This window comes from Nicotiana sylvestris, chromosome 11 (genome assembly GCF_000393655.2).
Source record: "Nicotiana sylvestris chromosome 11, ASM39365v2, whole genome shotgun sequence".
NCBI lineage: Eukaryota > Viridiplantae > Streptophyta > Magnoliopsida > Solanales > Solanaceae > Nicotiana > Nicotiana sylvestris.
The window spans coordinates 93,009,346-93,019,236 of record NC_091067.1 but is presented as its reverse complement, the minus strand read 5'-3'; the positions used below and the strand labels follow the sequence as shown (position 1 = coordinate 93,019,236).

General features: G+C 39.5%; 1 protein-coding gene across 1 annotated transcript; it reads right to left on the bottom strand.

The window, feature by feature from the left end:
- Positions 1–383: 383 nt before the first annotated feature.
- Positions 384–1,818, bottom strand: LOC138881333 (uncharacterized). The gene is made up of 4 exons (XM_070161549.1): positions 1,528–1,818; positions 949–1,302; positions 614–898; positions 384–560 (listed from the first exon to the last, which is right to left on the bottom strand). Exons 1-4 carry the CDS (start codon positions 1,816–1,818, stop codon positions 384–386), a joined length of 1,107 nt encoding a protein of 368 aa, XP_070017650.1.
- Between the last annotated feature and the right edge of the window lie 8,073 nt (positions 1,819–9,891).

The following is a 9,891-nucleotide window of genomic DNA, read 5'->3' as shown; positions in this document are numbered from 1 at the left end:
TACTAAAGTAATCCTTGCTTGTAGCCATTTTCCCATTTTTTCAAAGGCACATTGCACATATCCAAAACTGTAGTCAGAATAAAGCCATAGGGGGTAGCATGAGCCTTGGAGCCATTGATAACCCTGTCCAGTAGCTTGATGATGAATGTAGGCCAATTAATTTGCCTTCCACTTTCAAGGCACTCCATCAGAACTAAGTCCATATAATTTGCAATATGCCTTCTCTCCTGCCTGGGCAGTAGGCACTTGTTGACAAACTCAAAAATGACTTTGTGCTATGGCTTCATTTCACTCTTGTGCACAAACTTGGCCTCATTCACCTCTGCAATATCACAAAATCTCCTAGTGATTGTAAGGGCACATGGAAGGAAATCCAGACTTGGCTATCTCTGTCTGGTGTAATCATCATATCCCTCAGCAGGGATGTCTAGAATCTCTCCCAGTTTCTCTGCATCAAATGTCACTTGAACTCCTTTGACTTTGCTTGTAACTCTACTATCCTTAACTTCAGTATTTGCCATGAATTCAATGATTTCATTTCTGGCCAATCTCCCATACATCTGAAGGACCATGTCCTTCCAGCCCTGAGCATCTAGTATGTTAACCAACGAACCATCCTTGGTTCCACAAAATCTTTCACCAATCTTCCCTTCAAAATTTTTCTTTTGCCAAACATGGCCAGCTTGTCTTGTTCACCATCAGACTCACTTTCTTCATCACCACTCCATTCCTCATCTTTAGAAACTCTAACTTGTTTGCTTTTTACTACAAACCTGGTCCTCTTGGCTAAAGAAGATTCAGGAGCCTCAAACACAGAGGAAGATTTTTTGGAAGAAGTCTTCGTCTTTTTGGGCTTGAGGGTCTGAACCTCAACTGTTGTAACTTTCTCCTGATGTACCTGTTCCATCTCCTCAACATCAACAGCTTCTGAGGACTCTGCAACCTTACCCTTTCCTTTATCCATCCTTTCTTCTTACTTTCATCCAGAGCCTTTTGTAGATCACTCGCACTCTGTTTTACCCTGCTTCTTGTGGCTCTTCCCTTTGGCAAGGAAGTTTCAGTAGTTGTTGGGGAGAAAGCCTTTCTTTTCTTGGAAGGTTTAGGAGCACTGAGGGCTTTTGGTATGGGAGTTCTCCTTTTCTTTGGATCGTAACTTGCACCTACCTTTTTCAAAAGGTCTGCTAGGGTATCTTTAGTTGATGAACCAGGTTCATCTCCCTGTGAACTTAGATTAACTAACCCTTCAGCGACTTCACCAGAACCACTTCCCCCTGACTTCTTGCCACTTTCTTCAATAGTTTCCTGTGCAGCCCCACAAATAGCAGGTACAGATAATACAGCAGTGGGTGAGTAATCAGCCACTCATTTCCCTTTTCCCTTCACATCAACACATTCGCCCTCTCTCTCATTTTCTTTTTCAAATTTCTTTTTACCTCAACTCCTTCGTAACTCAAGTAATTCCACATCCCTGATAGGCCCAACCAAAACAAACCTATTTTCTAAATTTTCAGCCAAAGAAGAACTTACCTTAGAAGGGGATTTTTGAGCCTTCTCAGAGTCAGAAGACCCAGGTCCTTCCCCCTCATTAGCAGATTTGTACGATTCAGAATCAGAGTCAGAATCAGAATCTTGAGCCTGACTTGCCTTTAATTTCTCATTCAATTTCTTTGAGAGAGCACCAGATGCCACCCTTTTGCGAGCAAGCATTTTTACTCTCCTTAGCCTGGGTTGGAGAGTCGTGCTAGGTGGATGAGGGGTAGATAAATCAGAGGGAGTGGGCTGTGGAGGAGTTCCAGGATTGTCTTGTGGGTTTGTCATTATAGCCGATTTCTTGAGAGAATTGGTGAGTTAAACCTTTGGAGAAGAAAGCAGTTGAGAGTGAAGAAGGTTTTTGACGATTTTGAATTATGAGGGTGGCAGGAAGTAATAATGAGTATTTAAAGGGAAAGACTCATTTAATGGATAACGGTAGCTTTAGCGGTCAATTAGAGGTCTAATCAACCTGAAATTGTAGGTTGAACGAACGGTTAGACTTCCCTAGATTTTATGCAATTTTTGTGGTTAGAATTCTAATGAGGATGGAACTGGTTAAAAAACAAACGGATAGAATTTTCTAAGGAGTTGAACAATTGTAGGACTCTGCTCATGATTTAAATGTTTATATTTCTAATTGTGCAGAGTATAGAAAACATACCCTGACATTCAGATGAAACAATACTGATGAACCAGGTTCTTCATTTTGAATTCTCTTGACTAATCCTCAATTTACCACAATAGAGAAAATTTTGTAAGAGATCAGTGAGTCATATTAACACATGTCACAGGAATATACTATTTACAGTATGAAGCTGAGTAAAAATTAATCTAGATATTTACACAAGTTCAGATTTCCTAGCCAAATTTTTTTTTTCATATTTTTTTTCATTGTGCATTTTGAGCTGGTCCTATTAGGTGATCTTAATCATCCCTAATTCCAACATGTTCTTTTCAAAGTTTTCTATACTCAGTGCTTTAGTAAAGATGTCAGTAATTTGTTTATCAGTAACACAAAATTTTATGGTAATCAATCCTTTCTCATAGTTATCTCTTAAGAACTGATGTCTAACATCTATGTGCTTAGTCCTCTTATGATGAACAGGGTTCTTTGTCATACTTATAGCACTAGTGTTATCACAGAAGATAGGAATGCAACCAACTTCAATGCCAAAATCTATCAGCTGTTGTTTGATCCATAGCAATTGAGCACAACAAGAGGCAGAAACAACATATTCAGCCTCAGCAGTGGATAAGGCCACTGAATTCTGCTTTTTAATGGCCCATGATACAAGACATGAACCAAGAAAATGAGCCATACCTGAGGTGCTCTTCCTATCCACAAGGAAACCTGCATAGTCAGCATCAACATACCTTACTATATTGAAATTACTACCTTTAGGGTACCAAAGACATAGATCAGTAGTGCCTTTCAAATATCTCAGTATCCTCTTGACAGCAGTCAAGTGAGATTCCTTAGGATTTGCCTGAAAACGAGCACAAAGCCCTACACTGAAAACTATGTCAGGCCTGCTAGCAGTAAGATAAAAAAGTGAACCAATCATACCCATATACAACTTCTGATCAACAGATGAACCAGGTTCATCTATGTCATAGTAGATGTTGCAATGGGTGTGTCTATTTCCTTTGATTCATCTATTTTAAACTTTTTAATCAACTACTTTGCATATTTCTGCTGATGGATCATCGTTCCATTTGGGTTTTGTTTGATCTGTAAGCCTAAGAAAAAGTTAAGCTCACCCATCATACTCATTTCAAACTCACTCCCCATTAATTTGGCAAAATCCTTACTTAGTTTGTCAGTGGTTACCCAAAAAATTATGTCATCAACATATATCTGTACTACAAGAATATCCTTACCTTTTTTTCCTCAGGAATAGAGTACTGTCAATTTTACCTCTTTTGTAGCCATGTTCAAGCAGGAACTTGGACAGTCGTTCATACCATGCTCTAGGAGCCTGCTTGAGTCCATAGAGAGCCTTGTCTAATTTGTACACATGTTCCGGACACTCCTTGCTCTCAAACCCTGAAGGTTCTTTGACAAACACTTCTTCTTTTAGGGATCCATCTGATAAAGAGTGAATTCCATGTGTGTTGCAAAGACTATGAGGAGTCTTATTGCCTCCAGTCTTGCAACTGGAGCAAAGGTCTCATCATAATCTATACCCTCCTCTTGGCTATAACCTTGGACCACCAGTCTTGCCTTGTTCCTTGTAAATGTTCCATCTTTATCAAGCTTGTTTCTGAAGACGCATTTAGTGCCAATTACTGATTTATCCTTGGGTCTTGGAACTAGATGCCAAACTTGACTTCTCTCAAACTGATTGACTTCATCTTGCATTGCATTTACCCAATCTGCATTCTACAAAGCCTCAACAATATTTTTAGGTTCAATAAGAGATAGGAAAGCATCAAAAGCACACAAATTCTTTAATTGTGATCTAGTTTTAACTCTAGAGGTTGGATCAGTGATTATGTTCTCAATGGGATGAGAACTTTAATACTTGTGAGGTTTCACAACCAACTGATTTCTGCTTGATGTTTCTCCCATGTTCTGTTGCTGAGGAACAAGGTCATGAACAGGTTCCTTTAGGGGATTAGTTTCAGTTCCTCTTTGTTCAGTTCCCCCTGTCAGGTTGCCCTAGATGGAATCACCTGTTCCTTCTTTTGGTGCAACTTTAGCTTGAGTCGAGACTTCACTCAAATCTTTTACCAGCCCAATAGCTTCATCTTCATATTCCTGTCTCTCAGAAAGAATGTTAGTTTCATCAAAAACTACATGTACACTTTCTTCTACACACAAAGTTCTTTTATTGAATACTTTATAAGCTTTGCTATGTGAAGAATATCCCAAGAATACTCCCTCATCATTTCTGGGATCAAACTTACCTAAGGAGTCCTTTCCATTATTACACAGAAAGCACTTTCATCCAAATGCCCTAAGATGGGATATATTTGGTTTTCTCCCTTTAAGTAACTCATAGGGAGTCTTCTCTACAAGAGGTCTAGTCATGCATCTATTAATGATGTAACATGCAGTATTTACAGCCTCTGCCCAGAAGCTATGGGGCAATTTACTAGAAAGAAACATAGTTCTAGCCATATCTTCATGAGTCCTATTCTTTATTTCAACTACTCCATTTTGTTGAGGAGTCCTAGGGGCAGAAAAATTATGATCTATACCATGCTCATCACAAAATTCAACAAACTTAGCATTTTCAAATTTAGTTCCATGATCAGACCTGATTGATGCAAGTTGATTACCTAGTTGTTTCTGAGTTTTTCTAACAAAGGCAGTAAACATGTCAAATGCTTCATCCTTAGATGTTAAAAATAGTACCCAGGTAAACCTAGAATAATCATCAACAAGTACCATCACATATTTCTTAGCACCTCTACTCAATGTTCTCATTGGACCACAGAGATCCATATGAACCAATTCCATCGTCCTGGTTGTGCTTACCATTTTCTTGCTTTTAAATGATGATCTTACCTGCTTCCCCCTTGCACAGGCCTCACAAACTTTGTCTTCCTTGAACTTGATGTTAGGTAACCCTATCACTAGGTCCTTGGAGACTAATTTGTTGAGTTGACTCAGACTTGCATGACCAAGTCTTTTGTGCCACAGGAGGGGATAATTGTCCAACACACTCAAGCAAGTGAGTTCATTTTCTAAAAGAGTGGACAAATCTACAATGTAAATATTGTTAACTCTTTTCCCTGCAAAACGATCTTATCAGTGGTAAGATTAATCACAAAGCATTTGGTAGAGGTAAATGCTACAAGGTTACCTCTGTCACACAGTTGTGATACACTGATTAGGCTATATTTCAAGCCATCTATCAAGTAGACATTCTCAATGGAATGTGAGTCTGTCTTACCTACCTTTCCAACCCCAATAATCTCTCTTTTCTTCCCATTTCCAAAGGAGACAGTACCTCCTTTAAGTCCTCAAGTGAAAGGAACTGGTTCTTGCTTCCAGTCATATGTTTTGAGCAGCCACTATCCATGTACCATATTTGGCTACTTCCCTTCACTTGGACCTGCAAAAAGAAATCAGGGGTTAGTCTTAGGAACCCAAACTAGTTTGGGTCCCTTTCTATAGGCAAAGGGGTAAATTAAATTCCTTTTGGCCCACTCAAGCAGCTTATTTTTCTCTTGAACAAAGGTTTTGTTCTTTTGACTGGCCTTTTCTTTTGCATTACATTCATTTTTGTAATGACCAGTCTTGCTACAGTGTGTGCAGATTTTGTTTTCAGGAAGAGTGATGTACTTGCTTTTGGGGTCCCACTTAGGTTCTTGGGTCCCATAGCCAAGTCCTCTCTTGTTGCTACTATGGTGTTCTTATAGCCAGGATAATGCATCAGAAGCCTTATTCCATTTGCAAGTTCTGTCTAATTCATGCTTTACCTTTCCTAGGTCTTCTTTTAAGACTCTTATCTGCTCATCTTTCTTGTACAACCCATCCTTCATATTTCCTAGATTTTCTTCTAAGGTGAGATGTGTGTGATCAGCTTTCTTCTTGCCTGTTCCTAATTTCAGTTTTAAATTTTCAAACCTAAGTTCTAAGATACTGGTGTCAAGTTCAAGAACCTGGTTCTTCAACTCAGCATTTTTACTGTCATTCTCATTAGCCCTAAATTCTAGATTTTTGCACTTGGCTTTTAAGATCACACACTCCCTAGATATTTGTTCCTTCTTATTGTTAATTACCTCAGACTCATCGATGAAGTCTAGCAATAGTTCAGATAGCCTTTCTTTAGACAGAAATTCAATCTTGTCTTTGAGATGAATCACACTTACCTCTTGTTCATCATCTGATTCTCCGATGGCCATAAGTGCTTGTTCATCTCCAGCTTCATCTTCTAAATCCTCATCTGATGTTTCTACCCAAGCAGCAACCATAGCCTTAGTTGATCCTTTGTTCCTTTTGGGTTAAACCTATTCCTTCTTTCTGTTCCTTTGTTCATCCCTTTCTTTCTTCCATTCAATTTCCTACTGAGGACAGTTCTTGATCATGTGATTAGTCTTGCCACATTTGTAGCAACCCTCGTTGGTTTGTTTCTCAGGAGCCTTTGGTTTGTTGAAGGTTGTACCTCTTAAAGAACCATTTCCTCTCATCAGTACTTTTTGAAATCCCTTGTTATCATGGCCATTTCATCATCCTCTACATCTGCACCTTCAACTATTCTAATAGCCAGACTCCTTTCCTTCTTGGGTGCATCCATTTTCATGGTTTGCCTTCTCAGTTCATAGGCTGTGAGATTTCCAATCAGTTTATCCAACTTGAGAGTAGCAATGTTCTTTGATTCCTGAATAGCAGTGATTTTGCTTTCCCAAGTTATTGGTAAAACCCTTGTCAAGATTTTCTCAACCTTGTCTTCTTCAAGGCTAATTCTCCCAAGAGATTTGAGTTCATTTGTTAGTGTTGTGAACCTTGTGTACAGCTCCTGGATAGTTTCTCCTTCCTTCATGGTGAAATTCTCATATTGAGAATATAACAGTGTTCCTCTTGATCTCTTTACTTGAGGAGTTCCTTCATGAGCCACTTGTAGAGTGTCGCATATCTCCTTAGCAGCGGTACTGCTTTGAATCCTGTTGTACTCGTCTGGACCTAGTCCACACACAAGCAATTTCTTGGCATTGACATTCTTTTCCCATTTCTTCAAATCTTCAGCAGTGTAGTCAGCTCTTGTCTTTGTCAAGTCCACTCCTTCAGCATTCTTCTTTGTAGTAGCCAGGGGACCATCTGTGACTATGTCCCAGAGTTGATAGTCTTCTCCTATGATGTGGTCTTTTATCCTGTTCTTCCACCAAGAATAGTACTGACCATTAAAGAGTGGGGGCCGAGCAGTGGATTGCCCTTCCCAGTTTCCAGGTGATGCACTCATCTTGATCTGTTTCAAAGGTGTTAGCCTCTTCAAGGATAACCTGCTCTGATACCAATTGACGTTTTATACTTCAATACCACATAAGAGGGGGGGTGATTTATGTAGTACCCAATTTTTGCTTAACTAGATTATAGAAGGACCTGGTTCTTCTATGTGTTCCAACTACTACTGTTTGCGAAATAATATGTAAAGAAAACAAAGAACACAGAGATTTTTACGTGGAAAACACCTGGCTCAAAAGGTGCAAAAACCACTACCTACTACTTAGTAGGATTTTCCCAAACTTCCACTAAAATTACTGAGCTAAAAACTGCATTTACAAAAACTCTTTTGTAATCCTAGGATTAACTCTAATCCCGTTGTGGCGCACAGCCTCAACTGCTGCGACAACTTCAAGTTAACTCTAACTTGAACACTCTAGGTACCTAATACAATTGCTTCTATAAAAGCTGAAAGGTACAATGTAAAATCACCTACTACAATTGAGCTAGAATAAAAGATAGACACTTGGAATTGGTTCTTCTATCTTGTTCAAGTAGCTTCAGGATTGCATGCTTGAATCACATATAAATTGCTTGCAAAATCGGCTTGCTCTTTTGCTCTCAATTTACGTTTTAACTTTTGCTTATGTGCATTATCTGTAAAAGATAACAACACTGATATTTAATGGGTTAGTAATTAGAGATTGACTGGGATACAGATGCTACTTTTCTATCGTAGAAGAGTTCTAGTTGATCTCATACTCTAACACTATCCTCTTCCTAAACTGTGTTCTCTTCGTGTAAGAAGTCTTTCTCTCCTTATCCAATATGCAACTTTTTCGATCAGATCAGGAGATATTACTTTTGATAAGTTAGATTTATCTCCTTCAGGCGCATCTTACATGTTTGGGTTGATCATGACTATGCTTCATATGATGGACCTGGTCCATGTCTGAGTTCTTTTGTCAGTCTTCAAAACATCACCTTTACTTGGCCAACAACTTTTTTCTGTGGTCGCAAAAATACTTTTGCGGACCGCACTTTTGGTCTGTTGGTCCCCTTCTTGCCTTTTGAGCCGGAACACTTCTTTTTGAGTTGGATTTCCTTATTTTAGTCCAAATCTCCAACATTCCTGCAATTTTCACACTTTCACTAGTTTTGGGGACCAAAATGAACACTTTCGGACTGAAACAAAAGAAAAAGGCACTAATAAGTGGTCAAAATCCACACTTATCAACTCCCCTAAACTTAATTCTTTGCTTGTCCTCAAGCAAATATATTAGTTCCCATACCTCAGAGTGAAAGGTCATTACAACGAGGCAATGGTAAGCCATTCATACTCAGTTGGGACCAACAATTGCCCACACTACTCATGCATTGTCAACAAGGTGACAAGTCAAGTATCATGCACATATTGTTGTAATGTGACATTTGAGCTTCAAGAATTGACTTTACTCATCAAGGACTCTTGTCTTAGATACTACCACTACCGTCTTATCATACTGTCCTGTGGTGGTAGAAGGTTGAACTCTCTTCTTTAGATTGGTCACATCCATCAAGGAGTACCATACAAATAGCTTCTTTGGCCTCATCTTTATGTCATAAGTCCTCAGTTCTTACTTTGCATCAGTAAGGTACTCTATAATGGTGTTGGGATAAGGGTATGCCGTGTTGGTTTGCTAAACTACCAATGAAATATTGGCCGACATCAAAGCACTCGCATTATTTGGGTACCCGTCCATGATAGAAGCCACAAGAACAACACGTGGAAGAGGAAAATGAGTCTCTTTCTGGAAAGAATCAATTTTGATGTATACAAAAGTCTGTCATCCCTTCGCCTCGAAACTCAATGTGCTCCGGTGGATGGGAACCCTAGCAGTGATCCATGGTGGTGGTGGCCTTGGTAGTGCTAAAATCTCTGTTAGCCAAGGGTGGACTTCTTCTTTCATAGCACATTTCTCCAGATACTCCTTCGGCTCCAAGTCTTCAAACCTCAAGTACGCATTTAGTGTGTTTTGATCAAACCTCACCTGAGGTTGCGTACTTTAGTCACCTTCGTCCCCTTCTTGATGTGAGAAACATTGGCATAGAAATCTTGGATGAGGTACTCTTTAGTATCTTCAACTCTCTCAGTAAACCACATCCAACTCTTTCTTGCTTTGAACTGTCTCAATACTGTCGGGTTGTATCTATCCAAATTCTTCAAGAGAAACTATCGTCCAAGTGTCAAGGATCTTACCAGTCACCACATACGAAAGTCAGTGAAGGCAGCCAAGCTAATGAACCTATCCTCTCATTTCTCCTTTTTCTTCGATCTCTCTACACCCGTAGATGTACTATCTCCCCCTCTACCATCATCGGGGATGTCCTGTGTAGTCTTACATCTGTGTCTAGAGAAGTTGTTGGCTCAGAGGTCTGGCTAGCCCTTTCCGACCCTCGAAAGTGATGTGAGAAGAAGAGGCCTC

Bases quoted from the DNA above. Each gene is read 5' to 3' on its own strand.
- LOC138881333 (XM_070161549.1), bottom strand. From the start codon at position 1,818: ATGACAAACCCACAAGACAATCCTGGAACTCCTCCACAGCCCACTCCC. The intron at 1,303-1,527 runs GTAAGTTCTTCT...GGGGCTGCACAG, and splicing joins CTCAAAAATCCCCTTCTAAG to GAAACTATTGAAGAAAGTGG. The intron at 899-948 runs GTAAGGTTGCAG...GAGATGGAACAG, and splicing joins AAGGATGGATAAAGGAAAGG to GTACATCAGGAGAAAGTTAC.